At 57.3% G+C, this 26,048-nt stretch overlaps 1 protein-coding gene across 1 annotated transcript in view; it reads left to right on the top strand.

Annotated features, from left to right (window-relative positions):
* LOC144734070 (rab GTPase-activating protein 1-like) overlaps window positions 1-26,048 on the top strand; it is a 146,717-nt gene that overhangs the window by 43,171 nt on the left and 77,498 nt on the right. The window contains 4 exon segments of the mRNA XM_078616121.1: window positions 125-256; window positions 258-387; window positions 5,001-5,094; window positions 14,097-14,247. Of these exon segments, the coding sequence (XP_078472247.1) occupies window positions 125-256; window positions 258-387; window positions 5,001-5,094; window positions 14,097-14,247 (507 nt within the window).

Genomic DNA, 26,048 nt, shown 5'->3' with positions numbered 1-26,048 from the left:
ATGGTGATGATGGTGATGATGATGGTGATGATGATGATGACTTTCACCAATGACCCCGGCGGCGGCGGCGGTGGCGACGACGACGACGACGATGATGATGACGTCACCGCTGCTGCCCTCCCAGCTGCCCCCACGGGACGAGACAACGCCGGACGAGGCCCGGGCCTGCCCCTACGAGCTGCTCGCCCTCACGAGCGAGTCGGAGCGACAGCGCGCCACCACCACCGCCACCGCCGCCACCACCACGGGAGGGGCGGGGGGGGGGCCTGGCGGGAGTGTGGGGGGGCGGTGGAGGGGGGGTCCCGTCGTCCCCGTCGCTCACGCTGTCGGCACGGGGCTCGCAGAGTTCGGCGTTCGCCACCCCCACGGAGGATGAGGATGACGGAGGTGAGGGGTGGTGGGGGACGGGCGAAAGTGGGCGAGGGTTGGTGAGTGTGGGGGTGGGTGGGAGTGGGTGAGTGAGTGAGAGTGGGTGAGAGTGGGTAAGAGTGGATGAGTGTGAGTGAGAGTGGGTGAGTGAGTGTGGGTGTTGGCCACCCACCCCGTCACGTGCGCCGTGCCGGCCTTCCCAGGTGCGGCCACTCGCTTAGCAGTGCTTGCCCCGGCGGTCTGTTCAAGGCCACGTAGGGTAGCCTCTCTGCCTTTGGCGCGTCGGGCAGCACACAATGTGACTGCGTTGTGACTCCAGCCCGTCCGCCAGCAGCAGTTTAGCTGTCGGTCTCGACGTGCAACCTAGCCTGGCACACGCGGCGGCGGCGGCAGCGACGTGGTGGTGGCGTCAAAGGCAAAGCTCCCCCGTATAGCCTGAACAGACTGTTGGGGCAAGTGCTGCTAAGTGAGTAGCACCGATGAAGGCCGCCACTGTGGCACGCGAGGGGGTGGGTGGCCAGCACCATACCCGGCCGCCTTTGTCTTCCCACTGGTGCAGCGCAGCGCTGACTGCTACGCCACAGCACCCAAGTTCCGTTGGCGCCTCGCGACATCACGTGGCCCCACCACCAACCCACCACGTGTCCCACCCTGTCGCGGCGAGACCCCTAAACAAAATCCGTGGCCTCCGAGGACCGAACCCAACCCCCACCCAGCCCCCCCCCCCCAGCTCACCGCTACAACGGCAACGATCCTGGAACCCCAACGGGCTCCTCCCGCCCCGCTGAACATTAAACGCGCCGCTCCGATCGTTCGACCGACTGCACCGAGCGAGCGAGCGACCGCCCGGTGATCGATGCGCCGCCGATTGATCGGAACAGCGTCCGCGCGCCGGTGTCGCCGCTAATTGAACCACGCGGTGTGCGCGGGCGTGCGTGATGGGGATGGCGGGGGGGAGGCGGGGGTGTTGTGATGGGTGGGACAGTCGGGGGCGGTGGATAATTACCCGCGAGTGCCGTACCCCCCGTGGAGGGTTGGCGGTGAGTTCCCGCTCCGTGGCCGCCACCGCTGCCGACGCGCCGGCGTTTGGCGGCGCGAGAACGGTTTTGTATTTTCCGCAATGGAGGTTTGTTTTTGGGTCGTGCGTTGGATTGTAAAGTCCACGGCATTTACAACCTCGGTACGACGTTTCGCCAGTAGTAATTGATGAAGCTAGTCGTAATTACTGTCGAAGCGTCGTACTCGGATTGTAAATGTCGTGGCTTGGCTCTCCAACACACCAGTGTGCTGTACTAGTATACTACACTATACACTATACACTACTATACACTACACACTAATGCTGTACTAGTGACGAATTGGCCACGTTCTGTTTACGTGACAACCTTTACTAGTCGACTGTGTCGGGTGGTGGCAGGTTTAACGACACATTTATTTATTTACGCGATCTAACCCCAAAAAAAACCTCTTATGGTTGAGACTGGTCGCGAAAGCCCGCTACCAGGAGTTGAGGTGGTTTTGTCTTTATACGCCCCGGCACGTTCGTAACGAGGGCCTAGCTCCCCCCCCGGCCCCCCTCACAATGGCTGTGTCGGAGACGCTGAGAGCCGGGGTTTGAATCTGGGCTGCGGCGATTAAACCGGGATTGTAGTGAGTTCATGGTCTCAGCCCAGACACCGGTGACTTACATAGAGACTCATAGACTCGCACATAGAGACCCATAGACTCACATAGAGACCCATTGACTTACACAGAGATCCATAGACTCACATAGAGACCCATTGACTTACACAGAGACCCATAGACTCACACAAACACCCATATATTCACATAGAGACCCATATACTCACACAGAGACCTATTGACTTACACAGAGACCCATAGACTCACATAGAGACCCATTGACCAACACAGAGACCCATTACATAGAGGCCCATAGGCTTGCACAGAGACCCATAGACTGACATAGAGACCCATATACTCACATAGAGACCCATAGACTTACACAGAGACCCATTGGCTTACATAGAGACCCATATAATTACACAGAGACCCATAGACTCACGCATAGAGATCCATAGACTTCGGCATAGAGATCCATAGACTTACACATCGAGACCCATAGACTTACACAGAGACCCATTTACTCATGTAGTCTGGGTTGTGATCAAGCCGGCTTCTCAGGCGCAGTGAGTTGGTGGCCTCAGCCCAGACACCGGCAAACGCGGCACACCACGTCCAGTATCCCCTCACCTCCTCTGTAGCCGTGGCCGCGGCCGTAGCCGGTCACGTGGACGTCTGCGACCTCCCCCCGTGGAACGTTCACAAGTTAACGACGACGGTGACGTGTGCCGGCAGGCGCGTTCCGCACGCACTCGCCCGCGACCGCTGAGCTAATTGGGTAGCGATGTGCTGTGTGTGGTGGGGGGAGGGCGGGGGGGGGGGGTGGGGGCTGGGGGGTGTTGGGGCTGGGTGATTAGTAGGTGTGGAGGGGGGGGGTAGTGATCGGACTGTCCGTGTCCGAACACGGTGACCGCCGTCGGGGGGTGCGATGGTGGTGACCGGGGCACCGCGGCCAGATCCAACGCTCGCCCTGGCCATGCTCACCTTGACCACGCTCACCCTCGCTCACCCTCGCTCACCCTCGCTCACCCTAACTCACCATTACCACGCTCGCCCTGACCACGCTCACCCTCGCTCTTCCTGACCACGCTCACCCTTGCTCACCCGCGCTCACCCTCGCTCACCCTAACTCACCATTACCACTCTGACCTTGACCATGCTCACCCTCGCTCACCCTTGCTCACCCTAACTCACCATTACCACGCTCACCCTTACCACGCTCACCCTAACTCACCATTACCACGCTCACCTTGACTATGCTCACCCTCGCTCACCCGCACTCACCCTTACCACGCTCACCCTCGCTCACCCGCACTCACCCTTACCACGCTCACCCTCGCTCACCTGCGCTTACCCTCGCTCACCCTCGCTCATTCTCACTCACCCGCACTCACCCGCACTCACCCTCGCTCACCCGCACTCACCCTCGCTCACCCTGACCACACTCACCCTTGCTCACCCGCACTCACCCTGACCACACTCACCCTCGCTCACCCACCCTCAAGCCGCTCGCCATTCTGACCCGCGACGGCGCTCGTAGGAGATCCCGAGCGCGCCTGAGATCGAGCTCCGAGTCGGCGTTAGCTGGCAAAATGAAAAACAAAGTTGTAGTTTCGTTTCGTTTCGCTCGCCGATCGCGTCCGTGGCGCTCGGCACGTGACCCTACGAGTCACGGCTGGAGTCCCTGCCGGAACGCTTCTGAAGGTGGTTGGGAACCGGAGGTGGGGCCGGGTGGTTCGGGGTTCTACTCCGGCTTGCAGCCCCAACCACAGTGGTGACGCTGGGGTTTCGGGTCTAGTGAGTTGGTGATCTCAGCTGATGAATTGCATTGAGACCCGTACACTCACACAGAGACCATAGACTCACATAGAGATGCGTAAACTCACACAGAGACCCATAGACTCACACATAGACCCATAGACTCACATAGAGATGCGTAAACTCACACAGAGACCCATAGACTCACACAGAGACTCATAGACTCACACAGAGACCCATAGACTCACATAGAGATGCGTAAACTCACACAGAGACCCATAGACTCACACAGAGACCCATAGACTCACATAGAGATGCGTAAACTCACACAGAGACCCATAGACTCACACAGAGACCATAGACTCACATATAGATGCGTAAACTCACACAGAGACCCATAGACTCACACAGAGACCCATAGACTCACATAGAGATGCGTAAACTCACACAGAGACCCATAGACTCACACAGAGACCCATAGACTCACACAGAGACCCATAGACTCACATAGAGATGCGTAAACTCACACAGAGACCCATAGACTCACACAGAGACCCATAGACTCACATAGAGATGCGTAAACTCACACAGAGACCCATAGACTCACACATAGACCCATAGACTCACACAGAGACCATAGACTCACACAGAGACCCATAGACTCACACAGAGACCTGTAAACTCGTATCGAGATCCATCAACTCACACAGAGACCCATAGACTCACACATAATCCCATAGACTCACACGGAGATCCATAGACTCACACAGAGACCCATAGACTCACACAGAGACCCATAGACTCACACAGAGACCCATAGACTCACACAGAGACCCATAGACTCACACAGATACCTATAGACTCACACAGAGACCCATACCTTAATCTTAGTTGTCTTGTGGTTGTTGTTGTTTGACTTGCATCCCACTGGGATTTTTGCACACAGTGTTGATATACGGTGCTTTTTCTGCAATATTTTGCTGTCTTCTCTTGGATTTTCTGTTTGCACTCAGTCGCTTTAAGATGTTTTCTTGTTCATGTTTTTGTTTTTTATGTTTGTTGCGGTTGCACCCGATTCAAGAGCCGAATGGCTCACAGGGCGATACCAAATAAATGAAAAACTTGAAACTTGAAATAGACTCGCACAGAGAGACCCATAGACTCACACGGAGTCGCCCGGCGTATCGGCTGTAAAGCCGTGTGACTGGCGCTCACCTCCTCTCTCTCCCTCCTCCGTTGTCGTCCCACAGACAACGACGAGCCGCTGCTGAGCGGCTCGGGCGACGTGTCACGTGAGTGCGCGCAGAAGCTGCTCGAGGCCTGGTCCGACCTGCTCGCCAAGTGGTACGCACACGCACAAGGACACGCGCGGACACGCACAAGGACACGGACACCCGCGGATACGCGTACGGATACGCGTACGGACACGCGTATGGACACGCGTACGGACACGCGTACGGACACGCAGTTTACCGCTCGGACGCGGCGTTGTAGCAACGGGGCGTGCACATTCTGCGTCATGCGAACGGCGTTTCCGAGGGACGGCGTCGCGACGTCTAGCGAGCACTCGGCCGCGTTTAGACCATCGGGCCCCGAAGGGACACGGTGGGACGCGAGGCCACCGCCCGGCCAGGGCTAGAACTCTCCGCTCCTCCCCCCCCCTCGCCACGATCAATCGCGAGCCCCGCTCGCTCCCCCGACCGCCCGGGCTGCCCGGGCTGCCCGGGCTGCCCGGTGAACGCCAATCCCTCGCCGGCGGCGAGAGCGACGATTTGTGAGGCCGCGTCAGGCCGAGTTAGCCGGCGTCGTCGTCGTCGCTCGATTTTGGTGGTTCCCCGGTAGGTCGCCGGCGCGTCTGGCCGAGGTCGGGGGTCAGGGGCGAGGGTTTTAACGGCGCTTGCTAAGTGCTCCGGCGTCAGGTTGAAGGTTCACAGGTGGCTACGCGGGGGGGGGGGGGGGGGGAGCGTTCATGCGCCTCCCCAAGGTCGACTCGGCCTCAAATGAGTACCAGGCGTGGTGCGTAAGCGCATCACCAGGCAAAGGCGGCCGGGCTTGGTGTTGGCCACCATCGGTGCCACTCGCTAACAACGCTTGCCCCTGTGTCGCCTGTTAAAGGCTACACGGAGATCATTACTTTTGTGGTTGCGTGTGTGCGTGTGTGCGTGTGTGCGTGTGTGCGTGTGCGCGTGTGCGCGCCCAAAGGTGCACGCCAACAGCACTTGCCCCAACAGCCTGTTAAACGCTACACAGAGATCATTACTTTTGTGGTTGTGTGTGCGCGCCCAAAGGTGCACGGCCAACAGCACTTGCCCCAACAGCCTGTCAAAGGCTACACAGGGCATCTTTGCCTTTGTGTGTGCGCGTGTGCGGAGCGGACGGCACGCGGCGCGAGCGGAATATCTCTCCGTGTCACCGTCATCGATTCGGAATTGACTCGTCGCCCCGGGGGTGGCGGGGGTGGTGGCGCACAGAGTCTCGGGGGGGGCGGCCTCCGCATCGGCCGTGTCGGTGAGCGACGAGCCCGATCCGCCGACATCCTGAGCTTCAAATCCAAACGGATCATCGCGGACTTCATTTATAACCGGGACGACGCGGCCCGCCGAGGCCGCTCCGTCATCCCTCTCTCGGTGTCGCGAGAGGAGGACGTCTCGAAGGCCCTGGCCGGTCGTCTGCCTCTCGTGAACCGTGCTGATTAGACGCCTTGAGCGTCACACGGCGAATTGATAACACTGGTCAACAACAGTCACGAAAGCTTTAAATCAAAGGTTAAACTAAATCAAGATCGGCCAGTTCACCCGCATCATCAACGCACGACAGCCTGCCTCTGATGCTGCTGCTGCTGCTGATGAGACACCGGTGTGGCGAAACCCGTCCAGAGTCTGTTCGTCTTGCAACAATAATAACAACAACAACATTAATAATAACAACAACAACATCAATAACACTGGTCAACAAAAACAAAAAAAATTCTGGCCTGGACTTTTGCAGCTATTTTAGACTAATTTCAGGGTTCCGATTCCAAATCTGATCTCAGATTCATTCTTTTTAATGCTATCGGCATACCCCATTTTCATTGATTGCAAGTTGTTGCGAGTCAGTGACTGCTTTAGTGTTAAAATATGGTGCTGTATTTTTAGGATAGTGTGTTTATAATATCATTTTATGTAGATTTATTTAATATTTTTCTTCTACCGTTGTTATTGAAAATGCAATATTTGATATCTGTGATAGACAAAAACTGATGCCAGATTTGGAATCAGCACCCCAAAATTGCATTAAACCCGTTGGAATACCTCATGCCAGAAAAAGTGTGTTGACCTGTGTAATTGCATCAACAGCAGCGAACGGCGATCTTGGTCTCCAGGCGTCGCCCACAGATGTCGGTGTCTCCTTCGTACTTGCGCACGCGATTAGGGATGCGGTGGTCAGCGATGCAAAAGCTCGCACAGAGATCCACAGACTCAAGCATGGAGACCCATGGACTTACACAGAGATCCATAGACTCGCACATAGACACCCATGGACTTACACAGAGCTCTATAGACTCACGCATAGAGATCCATAGACGCATGCATAGAGATCTATAGACTAACACAGAGATCCATAGACTCACGCATAGACATCCATAGACTCACGCAGAGATCCATAGACTCACGCATAGAGATCCATAGACTTACACAGAGATCCATAGACTGACTCGTAGAGATCAATATACTCATGCATAGAGATCTATTGACTTACACAGAGATCCATAGACTCACGCATAGAGATCCATAGACGCATGCATAGAGATCCATAGACTTACACAGAGATCCATAGACTCACGCATAGAGATCCATAGACGCATGCATAGAGATCCATAGACTTACACAGAGATCCATAGACTGACTCGTAGAGATCAATAGACTCATGCATAGAGATCTATTGACTTACACAGAGATCCATAGACTCACGCATAGAGATCCATAGACTTACACAGAGATCCATAGACTTACACAGAGATCCATAGACTCACGCATAGAGATCCATAGACTTACACAGAGATCCATAGACGTATGCATAGAGATCCATAGACTTACACAGAGATCCATAGACTGACTCATAGAGATCCATAGACTTACACAGAGATCCATAGACTTACACAGAGATCCATAGACTCACGCATAGAGATCCATAGACGTATGCATAGAGATCCATAGACTTACACAGAGATCCATAGACTCACGCATAGAGATCCATAGACGTATGCATAGAGATCCATAGACTTACACAGAGATCCATAGACTGACTCATAGAGATCCATAGACGTACACAGAGCACTTGCTCCTGCAGCCTGTTAAGGCTACACGGGGGGGGGGGGGGGGGGGGGGGGTGATCTTTTTTCTGTGGTCCATAGTTTGCTTTGCATGACCACAATCGTGGCACTTCTGTGGCTGGTGCCTTTTACATTTCCATACACGGCGGAGACGCACGCACCATCGGCCTGCCGCCGACGGTCCCACCGCCGGTGTCTCCGAGGCGGGGAGGAATGTGAATGCCAGGAGGTGTGCCGCTATCCAGCTCCCGAATGAGGAGCTGTTCACAGCGAATCAGAATAACGACTTTGTGTGCCGGAGGAATCCGATGAGCCGCAAAGCTCTTTCTTTCACGGGTGTTATTCCAGACGACCGCTTCTTGCCACTCCGTTTGCCGGCTTTTGCCGCGTGTCCGGGCGGAGCGAATTGGACGACGTGGCGACGAGCGGTAGCGGCGGCGTCGGTCCCAGAGGGGGGGGGGGGGGTGCACGGGATGATTGGGACTTGGTGTCTGTGGCGGCGATGATATAAACCAACGTGATGAAGCCGCTGCGGCACGAGTCAAAAACAGAACCCGGCACCGACACGCGCTCACTCGCTCGCTCGCCCCTGCGGGCGGCTCGGACGGAGCAAAGCGCCCGTCGGGTGAATTCATCGCGGAGCTGAACGTTATCGGTACATATCAGTGCGAGGAGGAGTGGCGCGCGCACGCACACACGCGCGCACGCACACACGTGCGCACGCACGCACGCGCGCACGCACGCACGCGCGGGGATTATCCTCCTCGGGGGGAGCTCGCGACAGATGTCGCGTCTTGTTTAACCGCGGGTGTGTGATCAATAACGAGCCTCTCGCCAATTAATAATTCATCTCGACGCGCGCCCCGATCGCTCGCGACGTCGAGCCAGGCGCGTAGAGACGCGCGGGGGGCGGGGAGGGGGAGGGGGGTGGCCTGCGTGGCCCCCCCCCCCCCCCAACACGCTTCGATCGCACGGGGGCGGCTACGTGGTCTGGGGAGGTCAGCGGGGGGGGGGGGGCAGGGGGGGGTGTGGTGACGTGGCCCCGGACGGAAGTGCGTTGTCTACCTGTTGCACAGGTTTCTTATCTTGTTTAATATTTCTACGCAGAGAGAGAGAGAGAGAGCATCTGAGCTCAAGGCGCTCTACGGCAGAGTTTCATCGCGGGAACAATAACGGAGTTGATTCGGATGGCAGGGGCAGCGCACGATGGGGGCTACAGGGGAGGGATGGGGCGGAGTGGAGGGGCGAGGGGAGGGAAGAGGAAGGGGGGAGAAGAGGTGAGGATATGAGAGAGGAACAGAAAGAGGTTAAGGAGGAGGGCTGCTTAATGTACTGGGGTAGTGCTTAGTCTATGGGCAGTGCTGAGTCTATGGACAGTGCTGAGTCTATAGTGCAGTGCTGAGTCTATGGGCAGTGCTGATGTGTCCGTCCTTGTGTCGATTACGTCTCGCGTCCACGCTGTCCGTCCATTTGTCCAAGGACGTTCCCGGCTCCACTGTCCGCACGCACAGAAGAGGTTCCCATCGTCGGCGCATAATTGCCGAGCGATTTAATTCCCATTAAAGTAACACGCTTCGATTGGCTGACCTCACGATCCCTTCCCATCAATTCCTGCCCCTCCGGCCACCTCCCCCCCCCCCCCTCTCCACCGCCCCCACCCCTCCACTCATCCTACCCCCCCCCCCTCTCCCCATAACACCCCTTCCCCTCCTCTACCAAAAAGCAAAGATCCCCCCTATAGCCTTCGCAGACTGTTGGGGCAAGTGCTGTTAGCGAGCAGCGCTTATGCAGGCTGGCACGGCGCACGAGGGGGTGGGTCTAAATATGTCCGTGCACCGCATCGGGTGCTCATCTGAGGCTGAGTCGACCTAGGATGGGGCCCAGGACCGATGCGGATAATCGTCACCGGTGCTGGTGACCGTGAGCGGGAATCGAACCCGGGTCGCCGGGTTCGTGGCGCGGAGACCTTCCAGCCGCGTCACCGCTCCCCGCGTTGCCGCTTCTCCACCACCACCACAACCACCACAACCACCACCACCACAACCACCACAACCGCCACCACCACCACCACAACCGCCACCACCACCACCACCACAACCGCCACCACCACCACCACAACCACCACCACCACCACCACAACCACCACAACCACCACCACAACCACGAGCAGCAGCAGCAGCAGCTCCCATCAGCACTGCGCCACGGTGACCACGTGAGGTTAATGACTCATTAAGGGACTTGTGTGCGGCGGGGAGGAAGGGGGGGGGCGGTGTTTGCCCGGCGCTAGAGAGAGAGGGGGGGGGGGGGTGAAGGGCGGACGTGTTGGAGTGACGACGGCGAGAACGTCACTGCTGCTGGATGGGGGGGGGGGTCGTGTGGGGGGGGGGGGGTCCCGCACAGTGGAGCGTGGCGCGTTGTCTCCGCACTGCGAGTCTCGGTGCGAGTCCGTCGGTCTCCGCGTGCGAGTCGCGTATCCTGTGCGAGTCCGTCGGTCTCCGCGTGCGAGTCGCGTATCCTGTGTGAGTCCGTCGGACTCCGCGTGCGAGTCGCGTATCCTGTGTGAGTCCGTCGGACTCCGCGTGCGAGTCGCGTATCCTGTGTGAGTCCGTCGGACTCCGCGTGCGAGTCGCGTATCCTGTGTGAGTCCGTCGGGCTCCGCGTGCGAGTCGCGTATCCTGTGTGAGTCCGTCGGACTCCGCGTGCGAGTCGCGTATCCTGTGTGAGTCCGTCGGACTCCGCGTGTGAGTCGCGTATCCTGTGTGAGTCCGTCGGACTCCGCGTGCGAGTCGCGTATCCTGTGTGAGTCCGTCGGGCTCCGCGTGCGAGTCGCGTATCCTCTGTGAGTCCGTCGGTCTCCGCGTGTGAGTCGCGTATCCTGTGTGAGTCCGTCAGTCTCCGTGTGCGAGTCGCGTATCCTGTGTGAGTCCGTCGGTCTCCGCGTGCGAGTCGCGTATCCTGTGTGAGTCCGTCGGGCTCCGCGTGTGAGTCGCGTATCCTGTGTGAGTCCGTCGGGCTCCGCGTGTGAGTCGCGTATCCTGTGTGAGTCCGTCGGTCTCCGTGTGCGAGTCGCGTATCCTGTGTGAGTCCGTCGGTCTCCGCGTGCGAGTCGCGTATCCTGTGTGAGTCCGTCGGTCTCCGTGTGCGAGTCGCGTATCCTGTGTGAGTCCGTCGGTCTCCGCGTGCGAGTCGCGTATCCTGTGTGAGTCCGTCGGTCTCCGCGTGTGAGTCGCGTATCCTGTGTGAGTCCGTCGGTCTCCGCGTGCGAGTCGCGTATCCTGTGTAAGTCCGTCGGTCTCCGCGTGTGAGTCGCGTATCCTGTGTGAGTCCGTCGGTCTCCGTGTGCGAGTCGCGTATCCTGTGTGAGTCCGTCGGTCTCCGCGTGCGAGTCGCGTATCCTGTGTGAGTCCGTCGGTCTCCGCGTGCGAGTCGCGTATCCTGTGTGAGTCCGTCGGTCTCCGCGTGCGAGTCGCGTATCCTGTGTGAGTCCGTCGGTCTCCGCGTGTGAGTCGCGTATCCTGTGTGAGTCCGTCGGTCTCCGCGTGCGAGTCGCGTATCCTGTGTAAGTCCGTCGGTCTCCGCGTGTGAGTCGCGTATCCTGTGTGAGTCCGTCGGTCTCCGCGTGTGAGTCGCGTATCCTGTGTGAGTCCGTCGGGCTCCGCGTGTGAGTCGCGTATCCTGTGTGAGTCCGTCGGTCTCCGTGTGCGAGTCGCGTATCCTGTGTGAGTCCGTCGGTCTCCGCGTGTGAGTCGCGTATCCTGTGTGAGTCCGTCGGGCTCCGCGTGCGAGTCGCGTATCCTCTGTGAGTCCGTCGGGCTCCGCGTGTGAGTCGCGTATCCTGTGTGAGTCCGTCGGGCTCCGCGTGCGAGTCGCGTATCCTGTGTGAGTCCGTCGGGCTCCGCGTGCGAGTCGCGTATCCTGTGTGAGTCCGTCGGTCTCCGCGTGTGAGTCGCGTATCCTGTGTGAGTCCGTCGGGCTCCGCGTGTGAGTCGCGTATCCTGTGTGAGTCCGTCGGTCTCCGTGTGCGAGTCGCGTATCCTGTGTGAGTCCGTCGGTCTCCGCGTGCGAGTCGCGTATCCTGTGTGAGTCCGTCGGTCTCCGTGTGCGAGTCGCGTATCCTGTGTGAGTCCGTCGGTCTCCGCGTGCGAGTCGCGTATCCTGTGTGAGTCCGTCGGTCTCCGCGTGTGAGTCGCGTATCCTGTGTGAGTCCGTCGGTCTCCGCGTGTGAGTCGCGTATCCTGTGTGAGTCCGTCGGGCTCCGCGTGTGAGTCGCGTATCCTGTGTGAGTCCGTCGGTCTCCGCGTGCGAGTCGCGTATCCTGTGTGAGTCCGTCGGTCTCCGTGTGCGAGTCGCGTATCCTGTGTGAGTCCGTCGGTCTCCGCGTGCGAGTCGCGTATCCTGTGTAAGTCCGTCGGTCTCCGCGTGTGAGTCGCGTATCCTGTGTGAGTCCGTCGGGCTCCGCGTGTGAGTCGCGTATCCTGTGTGAGTCCGTCGGTCTCCGCGTGCGAGTCGCGTATCCTGTGTGAGTCCGTCGGTCTCCGCGTGCGAGTCGCGTATCCTGTGTGAGTCCGTCGGTCTCCGCGTGCGAGTCGCGTATCCTGTGTAAGTCCGTCGGTCTCCGCGTGTGAGTCGCGTATCCTGTGTGAGTCCGTCGGTCTCCGCGTGTGAGTCGCGTATCCTGTGTGAGTCCGTCGGGCTCCGCGTGTGAGTCGCGTATCCTGTGTGAGTCCGTCGGTCTCCGTGTGCGAGTCGCGTATCCTGTGTGAGTCCGTCGGTCTCCGCGTGTGAGTCGCGTATCCTGTGTGAGTCCGTCGGGCTCCGCGTGCGAGTCGCGTATCCTCTGTGAGTCCGTCGGGCTCCGCGTGTGAGTCGCGTATCCTGTGTGAGTCCGTCGGTCTCCGCGTGCGAGTCGCGTATCCTGTGTGAGTCCGTCGGGCTCCGCGTGCGAGTCGCGTATCCTGTGTGAGTCCGTCGGGCTCCTTTGACGCTCTCTGTGCTCCGGTGCGAACGTGTCATTTGCGTCGCCTCGTGTGGTTAGCGACGCAAATTTGAAAAGTAGAGAGAGAAGTAATTAAATACGCATTGTCGCCATCGCGGAGACAAATGGAGGCCGGCCGAGTCCTCGCCGTGGAATGTGTCCTCCCCCCACGTCCGTCTCCCGTGTCCCCACGTGTCCCCTGTCCCCCGTCCGCCTCGTCCCTGGCCCCCTGTCCCTATGTCCCCGTGTCCCCGTGTCCCCATGCATCTCCGTGTCCCCGTGTCTCCACGTGTCCCCGTGTCCCCATGCATCTCCGTGTCCACGTGTCTCCACGTGTCCCCGTGTCCCCACGCATCTCCGTGTCCCCGTGTCTCCACGTGTCCCCACGCATCTCCGTGTCCCCGTGTCTCCACGTGTCCCCGTGTCCCCATGCATCTCCGTGTCCCCGTGTCTCCACGTGTCCCCGTGTCCCCACGCATCTCCGTGTCCCCGTGTCTCCACGTGTCCCCACGCATCTCCGTGTCCCCGTGTCTCCACGTGTCCCCGTGTCCCCATGCATCTCCGTGTCCCCATGCATCTCCGTGTCCCCGTGTCTCCACGTGTCCCCGTGTCCCCATGCATCTCCGTGTCCCCGTGTCTCCACGTGTCCCCGTGTCCCCACGCATCTCCGTGTCCCCGTGTCTCCACGTGTCCCCGTGTCCCCATGCATCTCCATGCATCTCTGTGTCCCCATGTCCCCGTGTCCCCGTGTCTCCACGCGTCCCCGTGTCCCCCTGTCTCCACGTGTCCCCGTGTCCGCACGCATCTCCGTGTCCCCGTGTCTCCACGTGTCCCCGTGTCCGCACGCATCTCCGTGTCCCCGTGTCCCCGTGTCTCCACGCGTCCCCGCTCTCCTGTCCCGTCGCCCCCTTCTCGTCGCCTCCTTACCCACCCCCACCTCAATCCACTCACTGACACCCCCCCCCCCCCCCCACTTCTTCGTCTCTTCTAACCTCTACTCACCTTCACGCCCCCCCCCCCGTGCCCCCCCCCCCCGTGCCCCCCTCGCCCCCCCAGGCACGGCAACCCGAGCGTGCGCCCGCGCCAGCTCCCGGCGCTGGTGCGTGGCGGAGTCCCCGAGGCGCTTCGGGGCGACGTGTGGCAGCTGCTCGCCGGTTGCCGTGACGACGACGCCATGCTTGACAACTACCGCATGCTCGTCGCCAAGGTGAGCCAACGTCGCCGCGGCAACCCCCCCCACCCCCCACCACCGCCCACTCCCCCCCCACGTGACGCGGCCACCGGCCCTCGACCTCCCCGCGACCCTTTCCGGTGACCCCGTGAACTGACCGTGACCTGCCTGTGACCTCCCCGTGACCCCGCGTTGGATCGCCCCGGTGTTCAAGACGACGTGGGCGAGAGTGCGGGGTACGTCATGTGCCCACTGTTCTCCTCGGACTTTTTACTTTTTTACATTTTTACTTTTGCGTTGCGACCGTCCGGAGCACCCACGGTAAGTGAGCGGCCCCGCGGACGCGGATGTGACGGAGCTGCTTCCAAGGTCTCTCCCCTGTCGTCGCAGCTGCATCGCGTGAGCCGCTTTAGCTTTACCTTTGGCGTCGCACCCATTTCCGTGAGCGATGAACCGGCTGCCGGCGCCTCGACGAGTAAGGAGCATCTGGGTTCTCTCCCCTGATGCACAAGGGTGCCTCTGCTGTTGCTCAGCACAGCACTATATTTTGGACAAACTTCTTAAGATAGGATCACAGAGCTTGGGAAATTGTTGGAGGTTGAGTGTAACCCCCTTTCCCGCCGCCCTCGCACGCACGGGTTTTCTCCGGGTACTCCGATATCCATCCACTCGTTTGTAGAGTTAGCCAAATACACAAATGTAGGACCACAGAACTTGGGCAATTATTAACAACGCCGGTTCTGACTGCCCTTCTCGCTTGTCTGTGTCATTCGCCTATATGACCACCGTCACCACCACCACCACCAAGCGCCTCTATCACCACCACCACCACCACCACCAAGCGCCTCTATCACCACCACCACCACCAACCGCCTCCATCACCACCGTCACCACCACCACCACCAACCGCCTCTATCACCACCGTCACCACCACCACCGTCACCGCCATCAACCGCCTCTATCACCACCACCACCACCAACCGCCTCTATCACCACCGTCACCACCACCACCACCGCCGTCAACAGCAGCAGTGACCAACCCGCCATTAACATGAGCAGCACCGCCGCCACCTTCCGCCACTCCACGCTTCTGCCGCCCACGCGGCTGTATTAATATGCGGCGAGTGTGCTTGTTCTGTGTGTGGTTGTATTTTAATCAAATTCCTCTTTTCTTTGCTGGGGGTGGGGGGGGGGGCTCCTGTGACTCACATCTCGCGGCACGCACTCCGCACCAATTGCACTGCCTCTTATCATGGTCCCAGGCATTCGTGGTCTGATGACGATCCCAGCGATCCTGGCCGCAATGCGGGCCCTGCGATCCTTGCCGGGACGCGCTCCCACCGATTCTTCGCCAGTTAATTACCGGTTCCTGTCACACTCGTGCAGTAAAATGTCGAGAGCGTGTACCGCGTTGTGACCTGGGCCTGCCGCCGTGCTGTTTGTTCGTCGGCGTGAGCCAATTGGTGCTTTGGATAAACCCAGAGGCCACACGCAAAGACAAAGATCCCCCGTGTAGACTCCACGGACTGTTGGGGCAAGTGCTGTTAACGAGCACCTGTGAAGGCCGCGACGGCACACGAGGGGGTGGATGGGCAGCCCCACGCCCGGCCGCCTTTGTCTCCCTCGTGGCGATATTTTTAGGCATCGCACCAGGTACTCATTTGAGGCTGAGTCGACCTAGGGGAGGTCCAGGACCGGTTCAGATAATCGTCACGGGCGTTGGCCGTGAGCGGGAATTGAACTCGGGTAGCCAGGTTCGTAGCGCAGCGCGCTAACCGCTGCGCCACCGCTCCCCACACTCACACACCTAGCCTGGCTCGTGCCAGCCTAGGTGGCTCGTGCCAGGCTAGGTGCACCGGAAGGTTTCCTCGTGGCAGCTGAGATCTGTTATCAGCTCGTAGCTACGGGGCTCTTTGTTCCACAGGCCCTCCCCTCCCCCACGCTACCCCCCCTCCCCACCGCCCCTGCCCCCCTCCCCCTCCACACAGCTGACGAGGTCACAGGGGTCGAACACTTCACACCTGCTCGCGATAACAACAACAACCGCTGCACCACTGCCATTGTCCCACACCTCTAAGTAGCATGCTTGGCTACGCGCGGCGCGAATGAGGTTCAACATACGTACGGGTGGAAATGGTGGTGATTGTGGTGATTGTGGTGATCGTGGTGATTGTGGTGATTGTGGTGATTGTGGTGATTGTGGTGATTGTGGTGACATCTTCTTGGTTCTTTCGGTAAAGTCACGTAGAATGGAAATAATAAAATAAAACATAATAAAATAATTCTCACGACGTTTCGGCATTGTGGCCGAAACGTCGTGAGAATTATTTAATTATGTTTTACTTTATTATTTTATTATTTCCATTCTACGTGACTTTACCGAAAGAACCAAGAAGATGAATCCCTGCAGTCACGAAAGCTTTAAATCGAAAAAAAAAAGATTGTGGTGACGTTCATCGTGGTGACAGTGGTGGAGATGGTGATGATGGTGGTGGTTTTGATGATCCTCCGGCTTTCCCCTCCACATTTAGAATCAACATCAGCCGTTCAGAGTATTTCGCTGCTCTTGATTTCCACGCGACGAGCCACTTCGTTGAGCTACCAGGTGTGATGGGCAGGACAGAGAGCTTCATATCGCTCAGTGGGGCCTTGCCGGGTAAAATAAAAATAAACATTCGTGTCGTTTAGTGGTGGGGCTTCTTTAGCGAATGCTTTTTCACAGTTAGCGCATTGGCTACACGAGAGAGAAAAAAAAAACAACCAACCCAAATTAACATGCTTTGATATACGTACGCCGATGTTACATTGCCAGTGGACGTCAACCCAAGTGGCCACAGAGCCACGCAGCGGCCTCCTTGCCTGGGGGGGTTCAGCGTGGGGTGCTCCCCCCCCCACCCCTCTTCCAAGACTCCGAGACGACGCCGGCCTAGACAGTGAGGCCACGTGGCACCCTCGAGCGGGCGGCCGGAGGGGTAGAGGGGCCCCGTCCGCCGGCAGGCAATTGCAGGGCTGCGCCTTCATCTCCACCTGTGCCGTAATGCTTGCCAGCGCCGCGTCTCCGGCAGCGTGGGGGTCTACGCGGACCCCCCACTGCCCCCCCCCCACCGCCCCCCCACTGCCCCCCCCCCACCGCCCCCCCCCCCACCGCCCCCCCACTGCCCCCCCCCACCGCCCCCCCCCCCCGCGGCAGATGTCGGCGGGTGCGACGTGCCGGGGCGGTTTAAACGAAATGACGACAAATTGTTTGAGTTTGTGTTTGACCAAACTGCCGAGATGGAAGTCAGTAGCGCGTCACTACCGCCGCCATCGCCGTCGTCGTCACGGTCGATCCACTGCTGGATGACGACGGTGACGGTGATGATGATGGTCTTGTGGTGGAGGCCCCACGAGCGAGGCACCGTCCGTACGTTCGGGGCGCACGCGGCGAGTCGGGGGGCGCCCCCGTTCTCACACGCGCCGCCCGTGTCATTAATTAGCCCTCTCGCTCTCTCGCTCTCACCCAGCCTCTCGTCCTCCTCCTCCCCCCCCACCCCCGCCACCGCCTCTCCCATTCACTGTTGTGGTTGTTGCTGCTGCTGGAGGTCAACGAATCGTGAAATTGAATTACCCTCCAAAAACACAAACGGGGCGATGACGTTGGGGCCCCGCCGGCCACGCGGCAGATCGGCAGCGACGGACGCTCGCACGGCGGCCTTTCGTCGTCGTCGTTGTCGTCACCATGATCAATCCGCTGCTGGATGGCGACGGCGAAAGTGCAACGGCGTTATGGCACAGCCACAGCACCACCTTACGATCCTGATGGTGATGCAAGAAATCCACATCGCGACCCGGCAAAGTGACGGAGGTAGAAAAATAATAGATTGCGACGTCTACTTCGGCAGTTCTTTCTTGTTGCGGTTGTCCCTCCCGATGACGATCGCTTGTGTTGCGATTGAAACGTCGTGATCGATTATTTTTCTACCTACGTGACTTTACCAAAAGAAGTAACGTGTATGGATTCCTGCAGTCACGAAAGCTTCAAATCGAGATCACATCGGTGCGCGTTGCATACATAGATTTCACCACAATAGAGCTTTCTTTTTTTATTTGGGTTGGATCACGTAAATATATAAATGCGTCGTTAATCTCGACACCACCCGGCACAGCCAATTAGTAAGGTGTGTCACGGAAACAGAACGTGGCAATCCGGTGTTGGAGAGTAACCCCACCACAACATTTACAATTCGTGTACCGTGCCGTTTCGCCGGTAATCACATCATGCGATTTGTGACCACCAAATGCGAGCTTGGGCAACACAACAACAACAACAACAACACAAACAACAAAACCGTCCCAGACCACGCCAAGACGACTCACAGCCCCTCAGTGATATTCCACAGAGATGAAACACATGGGCAGCCTTTTTCACGCGTTTTTGCAAAATAAACGCAATCGGCAAATCTCGACTTAAAGCTTTCGTGACTGCAGGAATTCATATTTTTGGGTCTTTCGGTAAAGTCACGTAGATAGGTTCAAAGAAAATAACAAAAACCTACGACGTTTCGATCACAACACGAGCGATCGTCATCCTCCAAAGAAAACGCAATCAGCAGTTTCCTGATGAACTGCACTGCGGTTTCTCTCGTCTTTAGGTCACCATAGGAATGAAAATATTTGAGCAGATCCGATACGCGTGACAGCCCTCTTGCGGATCGGATTCGCGATCACGAAGGCCCAATCAAGCGCGGAAAAGCCACCACACGCAGGGCTTCCGTCTGCAGGAGGATGTCACCACAACTCTGGTCGTCCACCTGATGATGCTGGTTGCAATTACTGGCGAAACGTCACGGAACTCGAATTGTAAATGTTGTGGTGGGTTTACTCTCCAACACACCGGTGGTGCTGTACCAGTAACGAATCGACACATTCTGTTCACGTGACACAGCTTTGATAATTGGCTGTGTCGGGTGGTGGCTGCGGGTTCAACGACACATTTAGATCTTCTTGGTTCTTTCGGTAAAGTCACGTAGAATGGAAAAAATAAAACATAATAAAAATAAAACATAATAAAGTTATTCTCACGACGTTTCGGCCACAACGCAAGCAGCCGTCCTCAGGTGAAGAACAAGGTCTGTCGAGAAGACAGAGTCTGAATGAGACACCCCAGGCTTGGAGCGTCTATTTAAGCTGGGTTGGAGAGTGGAATAGCGCCTTGACCAAAAAATTTGCATATCAAGAGGAATTTAGCATATTTATGACGCGATCGAACCCAACTGCCTCTGTTGTGCATAGCCACCCATGCTCACCGCCGCGGAGTCTGAACTCTGGAAACCGTAGATGCAGATCATCCCCCCCTCCTCCTCCCCCCACCGCAACTGTGAGAGCCCCATGAGCTTGGCTAATGCCAACGATGAATCACATCTGTGAAGTGGAAGAAGGTGAAAAAAATAATACGAGCCATCATCGTAACACAAAGAAAACATTCCCTCTTGCCGTTTTTTTTTTTTAACGAGCCTTCCGTGTCGTCGTCGTCATCGTCGTCGTCGTCCTTTGCTTTGCTGCTGGAGTCTGAAGCTGGATTTAGGGTCACGGGGGGTCGTGCTCGACTGATTCTCAAGCCGGCCCGGGCGGCGATTGAAATCAGAGGTCGTCTCCCTCCGCGTGCGGCGGCGTCGAGGAAGAAGCTGTGAATCGTCCAACGGGAGGCGGTCGATGAGCCAGATAATTGTCGCGAGGAGCAGTCGGAGCGGTGATTTTCGCCGCTGTTGCCACGACGATGATGATGATGGTGATGATGATGCCGATGCCTCACTCCTCCGCCCTGGTGTACGTGAATCAGGCGGGTTCGAATCATCGTCATGAGCCCCACGCCCCCCTCAGTTGCTTGCCCACGCCACTACTGGCGGTGAGGGCCTCCGCTCGAAGCCGCATGTCCGGAGAGGTCCCTTCTCGCGGCTGTTTTTGGCCTACTTGTCCACGCAGCCTGGACGCATTTAACGCTGGAGATGGGAGTTACCCACACTTTACACCCCACCAGTCTCACATAGCGGAGCCAGGATTTTCAGGTAGAGGGGGGGGCAACCCCTCCAGCAATGAGAAATGATAGAGGAGTTGATCATTGGTTTTTTACCCTTCCATCTGGCAACAAAACTGACACACAATACCTGCAGTCATAATGCAAACAAAAACACAACTCTGATAATAGTGCACATTATCAGAGTTATGTTTTTGTTTGCATTATGACTGCAGGTATTGTGGTCTATGCAAACATGACTCCTTGTAAAAAAAAGGTGTCAGTTTTGTTGCCAGATGGAAGGGTAAAAAAACAATTATCATATTTTTTTACTGGCAAATGAGGTTCCAATGGTGATAGAGGAGTTGTTAGTAAGTAAGGACTTGTCCCTTGCTTTTTATTCGACGCGTGTGCGGCGATGGCGCAGACATCGATCGAGGGTCGAGTTCGAACCGCGTCGTGTGATCGGCATCGCGCTCGCTGAAGCTGTTGATGTCGTCAGGGAAGTCGTGTGCCCTGTATACGCAACTGCGCACAATTCTGTGAGTCACTTATAACTGCTTTGCCGTTACTTATTGCCAATTATGGACTCAGACTATTGTCCTGTCATCTCATAGAGTCCCTGGCACGCAATAATATGCTACACAGTGGCAGTGGGGGTCGCAAAATGCCGATGTATTACTAATAAACCCCAATGATCCGATTGAAATTAGGGATTTCGATCGGATCATTGGGGGGGGAGGCACGTACCACCCCACCCCCTCCCGCCCACTGGCTCCGCCAGTGACAATCTCCAACACGTTGCGGAGCTTTATTTGAACGTTTGGCCAACTCCATTTACAACTGCGTGTGTACATACACACGTGTGTGTGTGTGTATATACACGTGTGTGTGTGTGTGTACATACATACACACGTGTGTGTGTGTATATACACGTGTGTGTATGTGTACATACATACACACGTGTGTGTATGTGTGTATACACGTGTGTGTGTATGTGTGTACATACACACACACGTGTGTGTGTGTATATATACACGTGTGTGTGTATGTGTGTACACACATACACGTGTGTGTATATATATACGTGTGTGGATACACGTGTGTGTGTGTATGTACATACACACGCGTGTGTGTGTATAAACCCACACACTTGAGACGATACAAAGAGTGCCGGAAGAGAGCCCACGCGGTCGAGGCGCTGCGACGGGGCTAACACAATCTCCATCATTGCCCAAGCTCTGCGGACCTATGTTGGAACGTTCAGCTCTCAACTGCACTCACAGGCGAGTGTCTCTAGGCGCCTGGGGGTGAGGGTAGGGAGTGGGGGACTGGGGTGTGGGCTGCGTGGCGGAGGGGGGGGAAGGTGGTGGGGGGGGTTGGTGGGGGGGGTTGGTGGGGGGGGTTGGTGGGGGGGGGGGTTGGTGGGGGGAGGGGTTGCGTGGGTGGCGCGTGGCCCCCCCCCCACGCGCTCACGCCAATCACCCAGCCTGTCACCACGCCCCTTTATTACCGCGCGCTTAATTGGAAAGCGAGCGATATTAATTGACTTGCAGGGGTCGCGTGGGAGCGCGCGTGACCTTTGATATTATTTAGTGATGAAGCTCGCTGGATGGGGTGGGAGGGGGGCGGTGGTGGCGGTGGAGACGATGGAGAGGGGTGAGTGGGTGGGTGGGTGGGGTGGTGGGGGAGTTTATATAAATAAATAAATCGTGATTATTATTTACGAAAGCATTACCGTGGGCCGTAAGGTAATATTACGGGAGAGAGGGAGGGAGGGCGGTAGGGTCCTTTGTTGAGATGACACCTTCAGAATTCTTCACACGCAACATCGTCGACAAAGCAGCAGCAGCACATCGCTCCATCTCCGCGAGTGGTCCTAGCACATCGCTCCATCTCCACGGGTGGTCCTAGCACATCGCTCCATCTCCACGGGTGGTCCTAGCACATCGCTCCATCTCCGCGAGTGGTCCTGGCACATCGCTCCATCTCCACGAGTGGTCCTAGCACATCGCTCCATCTCCACGGGTGGTCCTAGCACATCGCTCCATCTCCACGAGTGGTCCTGGCACATCGCTCCATCTCCACGAGTGGTCCTAGCACATCGCTCCATCTCCGCGAGTGGTCCTGGCACATCGCTCCATCTCCACGAGTGGTCCTAGTACATCGCTCCATCTCCACGAGTGGTCCTAGTACATCGCTCCATCTCCACGAGTGGTCCTAGTACATCGCTCCATCTCCACGAGTGGTCCTAGTACATCGCTCCATCTCCACGAGTGGTCCTAGCACATCGCTCCATCTCCACGAGTGGTCCTAGTACATCGCTCCATCTCCGCGAGTGGTCCTAGCACATCGCTCCATCTCCACGAGTGGTCCTAGTACATCGCTCCATCTCCGCGAGTGGTCCTAGCTCATCGCTCCATCTCCGCGGGTGGTCCTAGCACATTGCTCCATCTCCGCGGGTGGTCCTAGCACATCGCTCCATCTCCACGAGTGGTCCTAGCTCATCGCTCCATCTCCGCGGGTGGTCCTAGTACATCGCTCCATCTCCACGAGTGGTCCTAGTACATCGCTCCATCTCCACGAGTGGTCCTAGTACATCGCTCCATCTCCACGAGTGGTCCTAGTACATCGCTCCATCTCCACGAGTGGTCCTAGCACATCGCTCCATCTCCACGAGTGGTCCTAGTACATCGCTCCATCTCCGCGAGTGGTCCTAGCACATCGCTCCATCTCCACGAGTGGTCCTAGTACATCGCTCCATCTCCGCGAGTGGTCCTAGCTCATCGCTCCATCTCCGCGGGTGGTCCTAGCACATTGCTCCATCTCCGCGGGTGGTCCTAGCACATCGCTCCATCTCCACGAGTGGTCCTAGCTCATCGCTCCATCTCCGCGGGTGGTCCTAGCACATCGCTCCATCTCCGCGGGTGGTCCTAGCACATCGCCCCATCTCCGCGAGTGGTCCTAGCACATCGCTCCATCTCCACGAGTGGTCCTAGCTCATCGCTCCATCTCCGCGGGTGGTCCTAGCACATCGCTCCATCTCCGCGGGTGGTCCTAGCACATCGCTCCATCTCCGCGAGTGGTCCTAGCACATCGCTCCATCTCCACGAGTGGTCCTAGCACATCGCTCCATCTCCACGAGTGGTCCTAGCACATCGCTCCATCTCCACGAGTGGTCCTAGCACATCGCTCCATCTCCACGAGTGGTCCTAGCTCATCGCTCCATCTCCACGAGTGGTCCTAGCTCATCGCTCCATCTCCACGAGTGGTCCTAGCTCATCGCTCCATCTCCACGAGTGATCCTAGCACATCGCTCCATCTCCACGAGTGGTCCTAGCACATCGCTCCATCTCCACGAGTGGTCCTAGCACATTGCTCCATCTCCACGAGTGGTCCTAGCACATCGCTCCATCTCCACGAGTGATCCTAGCACATCGCTCCATCTCCACGAGTGGTCCTAGCACATCGCTCCATCTCCACGAGTGGTCCTAGCACATCGCTCCATCTCCACGGGTGGTCCTAGCACATCGCTCCATCTCCACGGGTGGTCCTAGCACATCGCTCCATCTCCACGAGTGGTCCTAGAACATCGCTCCATCTCCACAGATGGTCCTAGCACATCGCTCCATCTCCACGAGTGGTCCTAGAACATCGCTCCATCTCCACAGATGGTCCTAGCACATCGCTCCATCTCCACGAGTGGTCCTAGCACATCGCTCCATCTCCATGAGTGGTCCTAGCACATTGCTCCATCTCCATGAGTGGTCCTAGCACATCGCTCCATCTCCACGAGTGGTCCTAGCACATCGCTCCATCTCCACGAGTGGTCCTAGCACATCGCTCCATCTCCAGGAGTGGTCCTAGCACATCGCTCCATCTCCGCGGGTGGTCCTAGCACATCGCTCCATCTCCGCGGGTGGTCCTAGCACATCGCTCCATCTCCGCGGGTGGTCCTAGCTCATCGCTCCATCTCCACGAGTGGTCCTAGAACATCGCTCCATCTCCACGGGTGGACGTCCTCACCGGCTACGGCCGGATTTCGATTCCCTGCTCACGGCCACCCACCACCAACGCCGGTGGCGATTATCTGAACCGGTCCTGGGCCTCCTCCTAGGTTGACTCGGCCTCAAATGAGTCCCTGGTGCGATGTGTCGTCAACATTGCCACGTGGGATAACAAATGACGGCGGGTGCGTGGTGCTGGCCACCCACCCACCTCCCCTCGTGCGCCGTGCCGGCCTTGATAGGCGCTGCTTGCTAACAGCAGTTGCCCCAACACTCTGTGAAGTGGATTATGTGAGTGGGTTAGCGGCCTGTGACGCAGAGACCTAGACACTGCGTCGTGTTATTGATACGAGACCCATGAGATGTAGCCCAATGGGGTGCTGAAACATGTACCGCATAAGCAGTTCAGCAACTCCTCTACTTACGAACGAGTTATGTTCCAAAGGTCTGTTCGTAAGTCGATGTGTTCGTAAGTTCAACTCGACATGGAAACAAAACACGGGGGAATGACTTTGGAAGTTGAATAATCTCGCGTAGATGTAGATGCCACTGGTGTCGTCACGTTATCTAGATGCCACTGGCTTTTGATGTTCTGCAGATGTAGATGCCACTGGTGTCTTCGCGTTGTGTAGATGCCATTGGTTCTTCACGTTATGTAGATGTAGATGTCGAAATAATGCACTCCCAGAACGACGGCGTGCGGCTGATGGAATGTGTAATGAACACAATTTACGTGTTTTTGTGTGTGTGTGTGTGGAGAGATGGATATGTGAAGGTGACTTTGTGTCTACTTATCTAATGCGTCCCATGTGGCACTATTGTCGTGTGTTTGTGTGTGCTGAGAAGCCCCGTGTGAGTGGGACACTGTCCATGGGTCTTGAAACGTAGAACCGATGTAACAGTGTCACTCTGAGTGCATCTGTGAGTGGGGAGCCGTCCGTGGTGCTAAAACATCGAACCCGTATACTGCATACAAAAAACATAGATAAACGGACGATACATCCACCTTCATCTATCTGTCTCGCCTCATAAAAAAAAAATATAAAATATAAATCTTTACACAACCCATCGGCACCCCACGGCCTTCTGGGAGGGAATAATTTCAGCAGCGTTTATTCTGTACAAGTAAACTGTGGACTGGTGCGCAGCGAGGCATATGAACGAGGCGCGTTGTCCGCTTATATTCTCCACAGCGACGCTAATGATTTGTCTTGAGCCACATTCTGTAAAGCGTTATTGCTGCGAGGTCCGTTGGTGGAGGTTAGCAGCTCTCATTACATACACACATTAGAGGGGAGCTGCCCAGGATACTGAAACCTACATCCCACTTACTGCACTCGATCGTGTTATTGGTGTGAGTGCGTGTGTGGAGGCCAGAGGTCGCAAACGGGTTTGATTCCTTACCCGTACCTGTACCCGGCCGCACCAGGGTCGCAAACGGGTATCGGGTACCTGATTGCGACCTCTGGGATGAAGCCATGTTGCAGGCGCGGGTGGGTTGATTCTAGGAATTTAAATTGTGAGAAGAGACAAGACGTTGGGAAATGAGTGACAAACAGTTACTCACCAGTGACTCACGGCCTACCCGTACCCGTACCCGGCCGCACCAGGGTCGCAAACGGGTACCCGTACGCGTACCCAGCCGGGTACGGGTAGCCGGGTATCGGGTAGGGTACGGGTATCGGGTACCCGGTTGCGACCTCTGGTGGAGGCCAGAGGCCGGTACTGAAACCTACATCCCACATACTGCACTCCGATCTGAGGGTAGCTGTCCACGGTACTGAAACCTACATCCTACGTACTGCACTCGATCGTGTTATTGGTGTGAGTGCGTGTGT

This window comes from Lampetra planeri, chromosome 49 (assembly GCF_965212315.1).
Source record: "Lampetra planeri chromosome 49, kcLamPlan1.2.h2, whole genome shotgun sequence".
Classification (NCBI taxonomy): domain Eukaryota; kingdom Metazoa; phylum Chordata; class Hyperoartia; order Petromyzontiformes; family Petromyzontidae; genus Lampetra; species Lampetra planeri.
Note: the sequence above shows the minus strand (reverse complement) of the source record. Positions and strands in the feature narration are given on the sequence as shown.